Source organism: Herpailurus yagouaroundi, unplaced genomic scaffold (assembly GCF_014898765.1).
Source record: "Herpailurus yagouaroundi ecotype Mexico unplaced genomic scaffold, PumYag 100, whole genome shotgun sequence".
In the NCBI taxonomy this organism is placed as follows: Eukaryota; Metazoa; Chordata; class Mammalia; order Carnivora; family Felidae; genus Herpailurus; species Herpailurus yagouaroundi.
The window spans coordinates 81,623,134-81,640,971 of NW_024412391.1; the positions used below are offsets into that span (position 1 = coordinate 81,623,134).

Below are 17,838 nucleotides of genomic sequence, written 5' to 3' on the forward strand. Positions count from 1 at the left end.
AAAAAAAAAGCGTCTTCTAATCCATGATCATGACCAAAACGCTCTAGAAAGAAAACTTTACTTACCACCCAACAAGCATTTCCCAGGTCGGCAATTTTAACTCTAATTTTATCTGCGTTCCGTGGATCCAGGGGGTTCACCAACAAGTCGGCCGCCCGGGTTTTTGCTGGCATGAGCAAAGAGCGAGACAGTTAGTACTTGGGAGGGGTGGCTTGCGTCTGTGCACACAGTGTCTGCCGGGCACAGTCTCCTTTTCTAGGGAAGTGATGGGAGGATCACATTTAGGCCTGGAGCCCTGCAAGTTGAACTCAACAGAATTTGAAATTCTTGGTCTCCATCCCCGGAAGATATTTCACAAGAGAGAGCACACTGGGCTGCCCAGAGACCTCACCGGCTCCACCTTGCCCTTTCCCCTTATATTGCTGATTCCGCCACCTCTAGGATGACCCTACTCTGCTCCCTTCTGCATCTTTCCAGCTGCTCCTCATTGCATCAGAGCCCATAGAGAACCACATCTATCTTGGTGCGTTACTACATGAAACACTAAAGTAGAGACAACATGTTCCCAGATGGCCAATCCCTTTCTAGGTGACACGCACTTCACCTGGTAGCCACATCTCCTACCTCTCCTGCTTGGGCTGAGCACAGAGACCTCAAAGGTTAGATGATGGCTGGTTAACAAATACAGATTACAGGCCAGGACTAATCAGTTTGGGTTTAGCTTTGGACAAGTAACGCTCCACAACAAAGGTCTCCTGAGGCCACCTGGGCCACAGGGCAAACCGCTGAGGTCCCTCCCAAACTTACCAAATACTCAGGCCACACTTAAGCCCAGTGACCCCGAAAGAATCTCAACAGTGGACACAGGGCTAGACTTCTCAGGGTTCCTGGGGCCAGAAGAGCTTTATGGACAAGCCTACATCATGCCCATATTGGACAGGGTTAACCAGGGGGCAAGTGACAAAGAAAACTAACTTGGAGAGGCCCAGACAGGAAATCCTGAAGTGACTGAGCATCTTCCTCAAACCTTAAAATGACTTATAAGCTCCAATTTCTGGAAGGGATGAGATGTAACCATGGTTCTTACTAATGGAGAAGTAATTCTGAGATGGTATTTACAGACTAAACAGAAAAGTCCACTCAATGCAGAACATCAAATACCCTTTCATCCGCTCAGAGCTGGGCACTGCTAAAACAAACCAAACCTCCTTTTGGGTACACCCACACCGTGGAGCCACAGTGCTCAGGGGGCTCTGATTTCTGGGCATCCCTCCCAGGAGCGGGGGCACCTACAGAACTCCCCAGGAGGGGCCAGAGGATGCAGAGAGAGCTCTGGCCAACATCTTAGCCCCAAGCCCCACTCCTTCGGCTTGTGGGTTAATGTGGGTGGGCCAGCCTCACATGTCCCCTTTTGCTATCTGCCCTATGACCACATTCCTCTTTTTAAGGATGCCGATCCACTGTGGACTTTGCCAAAGGCAGTCTGAGCTGGCAGAACAAACACAGGAACTCGGAAACGACGAGAAGGAAAGAAGCACAGAGACCCACACGAGGAGGCAAACTGGATACAGTGATTGAAGGATGGGAAGAAACAGAGCTTCAGGAGAAACAAAAACACTGACCCAGTGGACAGACAGGCAGCACCAGAAACGGCCAGATGAATCCCTCACGTCACTCAATCAAGGAGACTCAGCAGGCAAGAAAATGGAATTCGAGGTTTACAGAACTGGATTCAAGTGGACGTTTCAATACCAACAAAGTTGTGAGACTCTGGAAAGTGACCTAACTCCATGAGGCTCAGTGCTCAAGAAAGAAGCGGAAGGGGCCATGCCACACCCCCCTCCAAACTGACCAGCCAACCCAGTGGCCTGGGAGAGCGGGGATGGGGGACGGGGGGGGCTCCACCGGTGCTGGGACCAGCCAGACTACACTCCCCGCCCCAGGCTGGGGCTGCCTCTGGCCAGAATCAAAGCTCTACCAGCAGAGAGCAGGCAGAGGGGGAGCGGAGGCCAAACACTTGAGATCAAAGGTCTAAGGAAGAAGAGGGTGAGCCTCCAGTTCTGACTGACTGAGAGTAAGCGGTGCCCAGTGCCTGAGGGTGCGAGTGTAGGGAGGCATCTGGAAGTGCCACCAGTGTCCTAAAGACATTCCCCGGGAGCTGAAGCCAGAGGAGATCTGGCCTGAAAAGACGCATCATCACACATGTTTAATACGGTTTCTTTGTATTTAACACCCCTCATTTTTGATCACTAAACAAAGTCTCTTTGGTGACAGGCTGTTACCCTCCTGGTTCAGGTCTGTAAACGGTGACCCCGCTCACAGTGCATCCCAAATGATACCAGGGTGTTCATCTCAGAACTTGAACTGTACAGGAACACAAACGAGGTAAAAGACAATCTACTTGGTATATCCGACTTCCTTTACTCAGTGTGATAATTACCTGACCGCAACCCTCAAAACAGCCCATTTCAACAAGAGGCACTTGCCAGGGACTAACACCAACTCTGCTTTGCCTGGGACTCAAATCATCTCGGCTCGCTGAGTCATTATTATGGTCACCTCTCACAGCTCTTCCTAATGCTCTGCCTCTTCCAACGAGGGAATGAAAAGTGGGGATATGTCACTTCACGAAGGACAGGGCTCTTAACTCGTCTCCGGTGGCCCGGGGTCCGAGCGACACTACTCATTCCATGTGAAGCTATCCTAGAAACTAGTAAGATAGCTGCGGGTGGTGCCTCCAAGGGACGAGACCGCCATCATCACTTACGTGCAAGGCACTGTGCTAGGCTCGTGCAGACTCTCTATGGTTTGAGGCGTCCCTCCAATAAACACACGAATACCTTCTCTGCACCCAGAGGTTCAACACCAGGCCCCGGAAGATCTAATACGTGAGCCTGGCCCGTTCATTCACTGAGTATTTACAGAGTCCCTTCTGTGTGCTGTCTCGGCACTGGGACCAGCATGAACAAGGCATGGAGGGTCCCCCCTCCACAGCCCAAGTTAGGAAACTCATGCACTGGGGGGGCGGTGGGGAGATGGGGAATATGGATAATAAAGTAAAAATGAAGGAGTCACACACCATGTCAGGTGGCTCTAAATGCAAAGAAGAAAAACACAGCAAAGAAAGGAGGTGGACAATGATGAGGGTGTTCAGGGGAGGTCTTTTCTCAGAAGGTGACTCTGAGGAGAGGCCTGAACTAAGGGAGGCGTGGAGAGAGAGGGGCCCTCAACAGAGAAGACAGCAAGTGCAAATGCAAAGTGCAAAGAGGGAGAAACAAACTTGCACTTTTTTTTTTTTTTCAACGTTTATTTATTTTTGGGACAGAGAGAGACACAGCATGAACGGGGGAGGGGCAGAGAGAGAGGGAGACACAGAATCGGAAACAGGCTCCAGGCTCCAAGCCATCAGCCCAGAGCCCGATGCAGGGCTCGAACTCACGGACCGCGAGATCGTGACCTGGCTGAAGTTGGACGCTTAACCGACTGCACCACCCAGGCGCCCCCAAACTTGCACTTTTGAGAAACTTAAGGAAGAAGCCAGCACGGGGGTACAGAATCAGCAAGGTGGGGGGGGGGGCGGGGAGACAAGGCCAGAGAGAGCTGCCAGGAAATGGCCTGCAGAGAGCTTGCAGGCTTTAGAGTGACGCCCCGCACTGTTATTCTGAGTGGAAATGCACTGCAGGTCCTTCTGGAGGGAAAGGGAGGGAAGAGGACAGGGTGTGCCCTAAGGAGGACAGGCTAGGCAGCAAGAGTCACAGCGAGGGCAGAGCGGGGCCCATATTACAGCAGCTGGCACAAGGTCTGGCAGTGATCTGGGTCCCCACCAAGTGGCAGTGAGTACCTTGCAGGTAAAGCCAGCAAGACCAGATGGGATGGGCCAAGATACATGCTATGGCTCCAAAGCTAATAACCCCAGAGGAATCCCGCCTCCTCAGCCTTTAGTGGCTCCCCAGTCACTCCAGGGAATAGTCTGCATCCTTCAGCCTGGAGGGTGAGTTCTTCTGGCCTGACTTTTCCTTCTGCTACTTCCTAATGTGTGTGCCCTGGTCTAACGACAAGGATCTACACCAGCTCTGAACATGGCTCGTTTCTCTTGCCTTGTGTTCACGCAGTGGTAGATGGCCAACTACGAGCCTCTGGGCCCCACTCCTTCCATGCAGGAAATGAACCCCTCCCGTCCAGGAGGCGGCCCACCGTTACCAAACGACCAAGCTAGAAACCAAAACTGAGTGCCTCCAAACAAATGAGTGGGTAAGGAGATCCTGACCCTGCTGCGTACCTAGAATTTCACAATACTGAAAAGGTCTGCTTGGTGAGAGACTTGGGTCAAAGTGAAAAATAGACCTGCTATTTCTCCCCAATGCGAAATGTTCGTACAAGAGAACTGGTGCTGGGACTGAATACAGTTTTGATGGTGAATGGAGACAGGTGGCACAAAGGTAAGAGGAGAAGGAAAAATACCCAGATTATCACTGATTTGATTGCTTGTTACTCAATAAATGTTTATCACAGCACTGAGTTAGATGCAAAGGACACAAGGATAAAAGCACACAGCGCTCCCAATGATTTTACATCATGGCGAGGAAAAGATGATGGAAACAGTGAGCATGCAGTTAAGTAAAGCATGACCGGTAGGTAAAGGGGGGAAGGGAACAGGACCGCGTGGGAAGCGATGCAGGGTTAGCGTTTGTACCAGCCGGCAAAAGAATAAAAGTTGGCCGAGAGAATGGGCAGTGTAGAAAGGGGAAGAGACACTCCCAGCAGGAAGAAAGGCAGACGCAAAGGTACAGAAGTAAGAGCGAACATGCCATTTACACACAGAAGCTCTTCGTCAGGTCTTGAAAATAAACCGGGAAGTAGCTACGCTATACTTAACAACTGCAAAACCTTTTCATGGTTTACTCCTTCAATAAAAAGTGTCTGAACGTTCATCTCAGTAGACACCTATTCATCAATGGCACATATCTCTGTTCCTACATTACATACATGACAAAAGGTAAACAAAAACTAATAACACAAACTCCCGGAAGACATGGTTGACTCCAGCCTGGGGCAGGGAAGGTATGAACTCGGGACGTGGTTCCAGAAAGAGAGGAAGCAACAAAGAGCAATGGGATTGTGATAAAAGGACAGAAGAGACCATTCGAAGAGGCTCATGTGGACCAAACTGAGGACAATTCCAGCATCAGGAAACAAGAAGCTGTGAATGATTACAAGACATAACCCAAAGCGGTAATTAAGAGCAAAGGAACCCATGAATGCACGATGTGAAGGCACGTGCGAGAGACTGTGGGGCAGGCGGCGTGCCAGGGAGGAGCACCAAAGCCCACCTTCTGGAAGCATCTTCTCTATCTGGCCGCTCCGGAGTTCTCTATCCATTTATAATAAACCAGTGATCCAGCCAGAAAAAGAGTTTCCTATGTTCTGTGAGCTGCTGGAACAAATTAACTGAACCTGAGGAGGGGGTCGTGGGAACCTCGGATTCATGGCTGATGGGTCAGAAGCACAGGTGACAATGTGGACTTGCCACTGGTGTATGAAGGGGGGCGGGGGTGTCTGGTGGGATTGAGCCCTTAACCTGTAGGATCTGGTTCTGTCTCCATAGAGTGTCAGAAATGAGTTAAATCGCAGGACACCCAGCTGGTGTCAGAGAAGCTTTTGGGGCAGGGAAAACCCCCTACACACACATTTGGTCACCAAAGGTGTCAGAAGTAGCGTGAAGGAGACAGACACAGGTGAGTTTTCCCTATGCGAACCTACCTTCCATGTGAAGGTATCTTATAAGCACCTTCAAAGAGTCCTTGATCGGGGTAAAAGTAAAAAGGAACAGAGTATGTTTACCCAAATAAGATAAAGAAAGCACAAAATAGAACCCACATCCTTAAGGTGATTAGTTAGAGCTACTTGAGGGGATTCTGAGAGCTACTTGCAGGGCTGGGTCATCAATGGACTCATCGTGTGTTAAACACTCTTGCCAGCAGAGGGAGCAGAGGAGGATTCTGAGCTGCTCTTCCGCGGGCTAGAATGGAAACCGTGAGTGATGCCCCGGGTTTGCTTACTGGAGTCCCTGAGCAGGTCACAGGCAGAGACAGGCTGTGGGGCACTCACTCTCAAAATACTTGATATAAGTCATCACATAAAATTCCATGCCACTTGCTTTAAATTGGCTTTGACATTTCAAGAGCTGAGTCCTACAACCAGAAACAACTATCAGAATAAAATCAGAGACTTCTTCCTTAACACAGACTAAGAGGAGGTATGTGTTTTCCTTGAATAGAAACAAGACAAAACAAAAACCAAAAGCAAGACTGTCAGATGGAAGTACAAATATTAAACTATATATTCTGTAAAAGCCACAGGTGTAAGCTGCTGGATATGGAAGGTTTCTACAAATGCAGATGTCACTAACTAAACACAGAAAGAACGAGAAAAGCTCAGAAATGGAATCTGATAGTCAGAGAGCCAGAGAAAGCCCTGCTGGGACAGAAGACAATTTAAATCACATTACTTATTCAGGAGGACAAAAGGAATAAAGCGACAATGGGGAATTCATACATACATGACATGCCCACCTCTGGCCCATTCGCTTCACAGCATTTGTCAAGGCTCGGATACTCGGGCCACTGAAAGGACACACTTGGTGGGGAGGGACACTTACTTTTTGGCAAATCTCCAGTGCTGGAGGCTGAAACCGTCCGGCTTCTGTCATGGGATGGACTGCTTTCCTCAGGCTCGGTAAGCGGGGATCCCTCGGAAAGTGCAGAACCACAAGCCACAGGTTCTAGAGGCCCAGAGAACAAGGATGTGGAAAACTCTGGAAACTGTGACTCGGGAATTTTATGTCGTCCATTTGGCAATTCACCATTGAATTGTTCATAGGAGCTGCTATATGTGTAATCACTTTCTGCATTTGGCTCATCAAGGTTATATTCCTCAGGATTGGGACAATCTTCTTCATCGTCATCTTCATCATCCAGCTGCTGCTCCAGTAAGAACGGGCCATTCTCAATATGGCCGTTGGTTCTGGGGGACTCTATCCACGCAGGGTCTGTGCTCGTCAGTTCTGGTTCCACATCATCTCCATCTTTCTCAGTGTTTTCTTTCTCAGTGTCTTCTTTCTCTTCCTGGTCCTCAGCCTCACCTTAAAAAGTTGATGGGTTGAGAATCAGAACATGTTACTCTTCTCAACACAGTGGCACTAGGTACATATTTCCTCCAACAAGAGACTATTTTGAATGTGTTTAGGTTTTTGTTCCCCCGTTGAGTAAGCTCTACACCCACCGTGGGGCTCAAACTTGTGACCCTGAGGATCAAGAGTCGCATGCTCTGGGCACCTGGGTGGCTCAGTTGGTTGAGCGTCTGACTTGAGCTCAGGTCATGATCTCACGGTTCATGAGTTCAAGCCCCACGTCAGGCTCTGTGCTAACAGCTCAGAGCCTGGGGCCTGCTTTGGATTCTGTGTCTCCCTCTCTCTGCCCCTTCCCCACTCACATTCCGTCTTTCTCTGAAAAATAGATAAAACATTAAAAGAAAAAAAAAAAAAAGAGTCACATGCTCTGCCGACCGAGCCAGCCAGGCACCCCTGAATGTGCTTAATTTACATACTACACAGCAAAACACCTCTTGGCTCTCAAGGTAAAATCTTAGGTTTTCTCAATCTTATTTTTCATTTAGTAAATAACTGGCTTACTCTTATTAGAAGAAGTTAGATTTTGGGGCGGGAAAAGGGACTATTTCCACTTCTACCCTCACTTCTACAATCTTTAGAAAATGTGGGTACATTACTGTTAGGGTAAAAGTTAATTACAAAATAAAGAACATTCATTAGCATGCTCGAGATGTGGTGTCAGGTAGACATTTTCCATTTTTAAAAAAGTGTTTTGAAATACTAACGTATTTCTGGCATTCATTTTACAAATGAAGTGGCAGACAGATTCCCATGTTCCCCAATCCTCACATATGAAGCAGTGACACCAAGCCCACCAGGGTGGGGACCTGGTGGGTGCCCACTAATGAAGTGCCAGGACCCCATGCAGACTGACCCTTGTCATTCACAGGCTCGCCCTCGGCTGCGTCCTCTAAGCCAGCAGTTTTGAGCTTCCCCTCTGGGCGGTACTCCTCGTCTTGTTCATTGGAAGGTACAGCGGATGAGATGTTTTCTTCTATGATTTTCCTTTCCGCTTCTCGCTCCAATTCTTCTATTTCCTGCAGGCGCTTTTCCAGCAACTCAGCCTGCCTTTTCTGCTTCTTTTTCAGTTTTTTCTTTTTGTTCTTAGATATTTTTCCTATCTACAACATGTTAAGAAAACACCACAGGTCAGTTTGCTTCTTTTTAAAGCACTACACAAGAGTGCAAGTGTGAGTGGCGTGGCAAGCCCCAACCAATCCTGTTTTCCAGGCCTGAGTTATTTATTACAACCAAATATGCCCACAGAGGAGATCAATCTCGTGTGTAGGATCGCAGTAAAACCGGAAAAAAGAAACCAGCGCTGCCTACCATCATGGAAGGGGACTGCCAGCAGGCCCTGACCTCAGAGGACACGGCTCCAATCCAGGAAGGCTGTTTCATTTAAACGCTGAGCACAGAAGAATACGCTGAGGTACTCTGGCCTTTCGACAAGTAGCACCCCTTCCAAGTTTTACTGGCTGCTGCCCGTATACAAGCTAACAACATCCCCTGTCCTTCCGGTCTCGCCCAACTCTCAGCCATGAAAGAAGACCTTGCCAAAACAAGTGGGTTTCAGTCACTGTTGGTCAACAGCTCTGTTTGTGTTTGGGTCTCACACACGGAGCTGTTGTTATCAACAGCCGAGATGGCAGAAACTGTCAAAAACGAGCGTACGAAGTAAAGGGAAAAAAAGAAAAAGCCACAGTTTCAGTCTGCCTGCGATCAGGGCCACATGACTTGGAAAGTGCTGGCAACGACAGCCTCCAGTCTCTCCACGGAGTCAATAATCGAAACAAGCTGCTCGAGCCACAGGAGGGCTGCAGGCAGGGACCGGGCCGTGCAGCGAGCCAGGTGGCATCATCACTATAGTTCCCGCCTGCACTGGGACTTCCACTCCCAAGTGAGGGCTCCTGGCAGCGCATTTCCTTTCAAGTGCTTCTGGTTCGTAAAGTGCTTTCAAGACTTGCACATGACTCATCAACTCAAGACATATACACTCTATCCTCTACTGGAACTAAGCGGGTTTAGGGACAATGGGGTAAGACCGAATTCCAAGCACCTCATTTCATTTGAATGGACCACAAAATACACAGTACTCTTTTATACATAACTACCAGCTGGAAAACACATTAGAGTACAAGCTTCAGAAAAACAGGGATCTTGGAGGCAAATCAGAAGTAATGTTAAGTGTTTCTGTAATAATCACACTTCAAGCCTGATCTCGACCGCGTCACCCCTTTCACCAGACTCTGCCAACGGACCCCAGAAAGTGCTCAGGGAAAATAAAGATCAAACGTGGAAGGGCTCTAACTATCCCAACTCTAAAAAATCCCTTCGACTTGTCAAAGCGGTACGTCTCATCTACTCAAGGATACACAGCATTTGTGAACATGCCCGCCCTTTACATTAACACGTATTAAACACCTACAGTTGAGAAGGGAACAAAGAAAGGTACGATCCGATTCTCAAACAACCTTAAATGAAAAAATCGTTGCAAAAAGCAGCAGAAACTAATGTTACAACTTGAAAAGCTCAATAAGGAACAGCTGCTTTTAACAAGAAGGTGAGTAGAAGTGTGTGTGGAATAAAGTACTTACAGGTTTTTGCTGTGGAGCCGTACTCACTAAAACAAAATGAAACAAAATGAATGTTTAGAGGAAAACAGACATATATCTTTAGGTAGGTTATCTGAATTGTAAAACGAAAAGTAATTATTGTCTTTTAATTGCTATCCAGCTGGAAAACTGTTTAACCTCAGTGCTTCTTAATCATACAGATCTAAAGGAAGTTTTTCCAACTCAAACGAATGACTGGCTCTTAAAAGGCACAGCAGTCATTGTTCATATGGAGCCATTTTTCTTATTTGTCTAAAATTAAATACCCATTTATTTAAAATCCAAAGCACTGATACGAAAATGGAGAAGAGTTCACAAATGTCACACCATCATCTAAATTTGTTCTACAATGAAATGAACAATTTAGATAAGAGGATGTACATCTGTGTTTGACAACTATTTGGCAAGTGTATACAGCTGAAATAAATAAAAAACTGCAGCAAGTATTCCAGAAATCGCATGACCAGCCTCTGCGAGCAGCCACAGCTTGACAGACTATGGTTCTGTGATCTCAAAAAACAGTAAAAAACAAGAGTAGGAGGTGGTGCATCTCCCAGAGCCCCGGGAGCTGCAGGACTTTAGCCCCTCAGCCAGCACGCTTGCTTGCCAACACACTAGGGTGCAGACAATGTGCAGACATGGTCAAAGTAGTCAACACTTTGCTGCAGCCACTATACCCTGTAAAAACCCGATGTGAAACTCTACAGGCCAATAAAGACATTTGGTCTTCTCCCACCCTAGGGTCTTTTGTAACGCACTCCAAAGCTACCAGCTGGACTCAGGTTGATGTAGACTAACTGGAGACTGGGAAGCGTTCTAACAAACCTGAAACTAGAAAAAAAATCTGATGACTACAGGCCGGCTACAAGTAACCCATTACTATATACGCCTCTGCAGAGAAGCCTGCAGCGTAAGAAAACGTTCAAGCATAGGTGAAGCAGCACGTAAGATTTCATATGATCTTTTAAGGGAAGACGAAGTTAGGTGTATGACAGCATAATAATTGGGGCACCTTCCTTTTCAAGAAAAAGGTCTCATCATTTCTAGCAATCAGGCTCTTATGAAAGTCCCTAATGTACATGCTTGACTCAACTACCTTCAGTGTGCAACTCTGCAGGCTCTCAGTGCCTCCAAACAAAATGAAACAAAGCTGCTTCAGCTCCCTCACCTGCAGACCCTGAAGGAGGAGGAGCACCTGCTTTCTGCCACTCGGTGGCCTCAGCTGCCATTCTTCGCACATATGCATCATCCACACACATCAGGATGTTCTCTGGCTTTATGTCCGTATGAATGATCTTGCACTTACTGTGTAGATAATCTAACCCCTGAAGGACCTGGTCAGAGTAAAATCAAGAGAAGAGATGGGTTATTAATACCTTTCAACATAACTATTTAACAGTAACGTTCAACATTTCCTTGTAAATTATGTAACATAATCACAAGGCACAAAGGGTATTTAGTAAAAATCTCCCTCCTGCTCCAGGCCCCCAAAGGAGCCCAGAGCCCTCCCATAAGCAACCAACGTGTATCATTCTGGAGGTAAATTTATGCTCATGGAAGCAAATGCATCTATAAATATACTTTTGTATAACAACTTTACTGAGATGTAATTTACATACAATTCACCCTTTTAGGTGGACAATTCAATGGTTTGCAGATGTGCAACCATCACCACATGTTAATTAGAACATTTTTATCACGGAAAAAAGAAACACCATACCCACTGGCACTCATTCTCCATGTCTTCCAGCTCCTCCAGCCTTAGGCAACCACTAGTCTACTTTCTATCGCCATACATTTGCTGGTTCTGGACATTTTACATAAATGGAATCATACAAAATGGTCTTGTGTAACTGGCATCATGTTTTGAGAGTCCATCCGTGTGTAGCATGTATTAAGTACTTCCTTTAATTGCCAAATAATGTTCTGCTGGTTATGCTATCCTTTGTTTAGCCATTCACCTGATGGATATTTGGGTTGTTTCCACTTTTTGGCTATTATAAATAATATTGCTATGAACATTCAGGCATGAGTTTCTGTGTGGACACATTTTCATTTTTCTTGGATATATACCTGGGAGTGCAATTGTTAGGTTATATGGTGACTCTTCTGACAAACTGCTTGCTGTTTTATTCAGTGGTCACACCATTTCACATTCCCACTAGCAGTGTATAAGGGTTCCAACTCCCTTGTCATGGCCTACACTTTGCTGTCTTTTTAATTTTAGTCACCCTGCTGGGTATAAAGTGTGTATCTCACTGATAGGCACTTCCATGATGTCTAATGATGTGTATACATTTTTAATATTGCAAAAAAAGAGGATTAAATAGCCTCAGTATCCACTAAAACTGCTGAAACAAAGTATCAACAAAAACAAGACCCACAAAACTTAAAGTGCAGTGACCTAAATACAAAGCCAGTTTTTCTCAAATTATTTCCAGAAAGGAATTCTTTCAATTCTTTCCATAAGCAAAAATATTTTTTTAAAATATCCCCATTGTGTTCCTGTACATTAGAAATTCTACCACTCAATAAATATTAGCATTTAATAAATACCATACACTTAAAAAATTTTTTTTCAACATTTATTGAGAGACAGAGAGAGACAAAGCACAAGCAGGGGATGGGCAGAGAGAGAGGGAGACAAAGAATCCAAAGCAGGCTCCAGGTTCTGAGCTGTCAGCATAGAGCCCAACACAGGGCTTGAACCCACAAACCGTGAGATCATGACCTGAGCTGAAATCAGACACAACCAGAGCCACCCAGGAGCCCCAATGTCATCATACACTTTAAATCATTTAGGGTATTTGTTCACAACAGAAGTGGGGAAAAAGACGAGAAGATACATGGTATTATCCAATTCTAGTAAGTTCTCAGCAAGAGTCCAATGCTTCTACTGTATCTGGCTAAACAACCTTAACAGATGACAGTATTAGGATATGAGGGGACAGAGGTTTCAAAAGGAAAATGAAAAAAGGAAGACCCATCTCTTAAACAGGATGAAAATCCCTATACTCATCGAAAGTAACTTTCCCTAGGAAGGATTCTTACATGACTTCGCTGACCAAGCATCAGTCAAATTCCTGGAATAGGTCATGTACCTGGTTTGAAGTGTCTGACAACAGCAATAAAGAAAGCCCCCTGTCTCCAAGGGGCTTACAGTCAGAGGGCTTACTGTCTCATGCCTGAAGGGAGAGGGACCAGCCAAGAAGAAACCAAGATGAACCATGGCTACAGCAAACAAAGTTTAATGAGCTCTTGACAAGTGCCTAGTAAGTACCCAAACAGTAAACCAGATAAAACTAGAGTAAGAGAAGGAAAGACACTTGTCTTACCTTAAAAATAATATTTAATGTTTGCAATTATACTGTAATTAGAACATTTAAATGATGTTTGAAATATCAAAGGACCAGTAAGAAAGACTCTTTAAAAAGAGTCTTTCCATAAAGAATAAGGTTATAATCCAGACAGGAGCACAATCCAATGGGCCTATATGCTCTTCACCGACATCCATGCATCTTCTTTGTTCAAACTGAAATAATACAGGGAATTTTAATATCCGAATAATGAGAGATTCTGAGAAGTATAAGAAATTAATGGACAGGAACAGTGATGATTTCTAACCTATGGAGGGCAAACGGACAAGATTTTTTGAGAAAATTTAAACAGTTTAAAATTATCCCAACTGAAACTGCATTTCCATTATCAAATATAAACTCCAAGTAAAAATGTCCCCATCTCTCCACCTCCATTCCATGCTCAAGGCTCTCCTATTTCTCCACCTGAGCTCCTTCACAGAGATCAGGCTGTTTCACTGTGTGGGAGGCCACACAAGTAAGAGTTAACGCGATCCGGTATTCAAATGTGTTCCTAGGGGTTGCCAGTGACCAGGAAGCACTTGAGATGAACAAAGTGTTCCCAGCAAGAACTTAAGGTACCAGATTTTTTAAATATCTGCAGTTACACTCCATTAGGTTATCCTTCCTTAAGAAGCTGAGCTTATAATGTCTGACAATGAACACAGTGAAAGACTTGACTCCTAGGACAAATTAATTAAGATAATGCAAATCTTCAAGGAAATAATTAAGGGACACAGTAAGTATGGTGTTAAAACACGACCTTGGGATTCACACCAGTCCTACACTGCTGCCAGATCATTGTCTCACTGGACAAAGTACTTAACCAGAACATTCTCTCACTGGGCAAAGTACTGTCTGAGCTTCCACTTCCATATTCATAAAAGGGGGGGAGGTGTGTGTATATATCTACTAAATAGAAATATGGTAGGAATTAGAAATAACCTATGGAAAACCTACAAAAAAACAAGGTTTAGCTCATAGGAAGCTCCAAATAAAGGACAGAACTGAACTAAGTCACAACACTTGTACTGGTATTGACTAAGTAACTATAACTTCGTTAAGTCACTTAATAAACTTCTCTGGGTCTCACTTCTCCCACTCGGAACGTGAATGGGCTATATCTGATACGTTCTGTGCTACATCCCAGCAATGAAATTGTGGTTTAGTAATTTCCTTTAGTTCTGGACTACATATTTTAAAAAAGCCTTTAGCTATAGACTAAAAAGAATGGTGTTATTTTTAAAGATAGCATTTCTTTTCTTAATGAAGTTTTAAGCAATAAAGAGCCCCAGAATCACTAAAGTAATGATGGGCAATCTCCTAACCATTTAAGCAGAGCATCTATGATGATGCACAAAAAAGAGAAAAGCAGTGAATAAGCTACATGCCCATGGGTCGATCTTCTCTTGCAAAACCTGAAAAAAAAAAAAAAAAAAGCTCAGAAAAGGCTTTAGCAATTTCCCGAGTTTTCCTTCACTTGCCAGGCACAGTTTATTTGCCTTTCTTGCCTAAAAAGAAAAACACATACTTCGCCTCATCAGCAGGAGGCAGCAGAGGCTGCAGAGACACCCTCCAACTGCCATCTGTGAAAATCTACAGCCACCATGAGAGCAGAGATAATCCAAGCACAGCCGGGCCAGGGACTGGGCAGGACCTCACACTCGGAGGAGCCAGATCACACCGCCCAGGAGCAGGGCCAGTTCTCTCCTTGTGAAGCCAGACCCGCAGGTTAGCGGCAGCACAGCCGTGAAGCAGAGACCAGGGCTGGGAGCCAGGAGCCCCCGGTTCTGGTTCAGAAACAGATTAGCTATGGCTTAGAGCGAGTCCCCTTCCCTGACCTCAGATTCATCCGTAAAATAAGACGCTTGTCAAGACCGTCTCCAGGGCTTCTTTCTCTACACCTGTGAGGATGGTGAGATCATCTATTACTGGCGTGAATGACACAAACCTACTCCTCCCTACCATGGCTTGCTACAATGGGTCCCGTAATCGTGCAGATACAAGAGGAGGAGTAGGTCAAGAGGAATGTGGGAACTTCTCTCAGGGCTGTGTCCCTCACTCTGCTCACCACCCAGAAAGCACAGCTTCCCCCCAAATCCTAAATTGTGAAGACAAACAGAATGAGAGCAACTTCCCAAATTATTTTCTGACTCTGGTTACCACATGGGGACTTCCTTCCTCCCCCACCTGAACAAAGGACATGGGGCCAGGAGACTCGGCCTGCCCCTAATTCTGTGAGTAAGGCCTTGCTAATGCAGCACGGAGGGAAGCCCAAATGGTAGCCAGAGGGGCTGGCCCACGCAGGAGCCTTTCACCAAGACAGTAACCCCTTGTGGTGTGCACAGAAACACCAGAAGGGCTCTCCTCAAGCCTAGAAACTTTCCCACTAGAAAAGCTAAGGTTCCCACTGGATTTCTCTTCCTCATTCAACAGATACGAGGTAAACCCTACAAACTGCTTCTGACAATTGTGGTGTTCAACTGAATGGAGGACTGTGGGAATCCCAGCTCAACAGAGGGGGCAAGAACTGGATGCACATGCAGACAAAAGTCTCAGTGGGCACTGTCCTTGTTTGCTTTGTCCCGAACCAGCATTCTGCTCCGTGTTCTAACTCGCACTACTGAGAATTCATGAGAAAACCCTGCCGTGATGCCTCCAAACGTAGTTGGGACTAAAGAGCAAGCCAACGTGTCTAGCACGGAGACCACACGGCACAGAGCGAGCTGGGCACGAGGCTCACCGCTCTTCAAAGGGAGCGACTGCACCACCTTCCTGAGTTGACGACCCAACATTCTGAGGAGGAGAGTCCCAAGTTAGGTCAGAATATGTATCACCATGAAGAATAAACCCAAGAACATGAAAGTGTTTACCAACTTAAAATTAGTCTTCTGTTTTATAATTGAAAACTGGCACAGTGATAATGAATTCGCTGATCACTAGGAGCAGCAGAATAAATGAAATGGCAAATAGATACTAAGTGTAGACCAAAGCAGTGATAAGAGGTGAGTCAGCTGGCCCAGGTAGGGCCAGGCTCTTCCTATGCTCCCAGGGCTCCTGCCCCATGGGGGGGGGGGGGTTGGAAAAGCCCCTCAGCTTACACATGCCATGCCGATTACCAATTACTTTGTAAATAAAATCCAATGGTTCTACTTTTTAACAATCTGCCAGCTCTCCTATTAAGGCAAAGAGAACCATTTACCACAAACAGAGACATGAATGCACACTTTTCACAAAGACATGCTACAATTTAAATGCTCCCAGACCTTTCTACATAGACACTTCAGAGCACCCTGCAGTTGAGAGAATGGGTTCTGGAATTACACCACCTGAATTTAAATCTTGCCCCCCACCGCACGCCAGTAACTGTGGAGCTTAGGGAAGATTTTTACCCTCTCTGTAAAGTGCCCTCTTAGAGTGGAGGTGGTGACCTCTCTGGCCTCATCAGGGTGTGGTGGAGACTGGGCAGCATAATACAAACACAGCGCTTCAAACAGTGGGCGTCTAAAGAGCACAGGAACTGCCTGTGACCATCATGGCTACAGAAAAGAGTAAAATAATAGTTTAAAAATCCAGAGCTACAACCTGTAACTGCTAATTTTTCCAGTACTATAGCAAAGTCACCAAAAACCAGGGCCTTGACCTTACCAAGAAGCCACTTCTTAACAGGGCTCCTGTAAAGGACAATGAATTAAACCATAAAGTTTACAAAAGTAGAACATCAGCTACCTTTTCAATATAGAAGAGAATCAAAGCCACATTCAAAGAGGAGCAACAGTTGGGCGCCTGGGTGGCTCAGTGAGTTAAGCATCTGACTTCAGATCAGGTCACGATCTTGAGGTTTGTGAGTTCAAGCCCCACGTCGGGCTCTGTACTCACAGCTGGAGCCTGGAGCCTGCTTTGGGTTCTGTGTCTCCCTCTCTCTCTGCCCCTCCCCTGCTTGTGCCCTGTTTCTCTCATAAATAAAATAAAAAATAAACATTTAAAGAAGAGCAACAGCATTTGAAGAAGCCACATCACCTGCAGTAGATCTTTAATGCACCACAAATAAACACGGCCAACACTAGCATCCTTTTTCTTCTTCTGGATTCAGAAATAAAAGCGACACATGAAATAGACCTCAATAAAGCTGATTTAAAAAGAAGAAAGAAATGAAAGCTGGGGGGTGAACAGACACCCACAAGAGTCTACAACTGAGCCGGTGCAGCAGCCTGGGGGAAGGCAGGGGCTGCCCACGGCATCCCAGAAGCCACCAGCACGGCCCTTCTCCGACCCAGAACCAGGTCACCAGGGCTACCTGAGGACGGCTAAGAACTGGCCAAAGGACTGGTAACAGTGTATCAGAAGCCCTGAAAAAGCAGATGATTCAACTATGTCATTAGTTTTAAAATGATCAACAGGTGGTAGTGTTGTCGACAAGCCCATCAAATCACAGCAAGTGAGCCATTTTGTAGAGTAAAAAGAGAAATGGACACTTCTTCCTTCATTTAAGGAAAGACAACCAGTCACAAACATCCTTTGACCACCTACTGCATGAAGAAGCAGCAAAGAGAACTCACACATGATGCGTCACTCTGAGAGCTCACACGGCAGGTGGGAAGACACAGTGGCTACTATGCGACGGTCGCCCCGCCGGATGCTTTATCAGCAGTCCCTCCATAATAATCTCCACAATAAAGCCACAAGTTACGAACTATCA

General features: G+C 45.9%; 1 protein-coding gene across 7 annotated transcripts in view; it reads right to left on the bottom strand.

Annotated features, from left to right (window-relative positions):
• SRPK2 (SRSF protein kinase 2) overlaps nucleotides 1-17,838 on the bottom strand; it is a 255,446-nt gene that overhangs the window by 18,082 nt on the left and 219,526 nt on the right. For all 7 annotated transcript variants that reach the window (XM_040472883.1, XM_040472878.1, XM_040472882.1 and 4 more), the window contains exons 7-11: nucleotides 10,952-11,117; nucleotides 9,766-9,791; nucleotides 8,043-8,289; nucleotides 6,659-7,141; nucleotides 66-166 (exon numbers count right to left, since the gene is read on the bottom strand). In XM_040472883.1, the coding sequence (XP_040328817.1) occupies nucleotides 66-166; nucleotides 6,659-7,141; nucleotides 8,043-8,289; nucleotides 9,766-9,791; nucleotides 10,952-11,117 (1,023 nt within the window). The remainder of the gene's footprint in view (nucleotides 1-65; nucleotides 167-6,658; nucleotides 7,142-8,042; nucleotides 8,290-9,765; nucleotides 9,792-10,951; nucleotides 11,118-17,838) is intronic.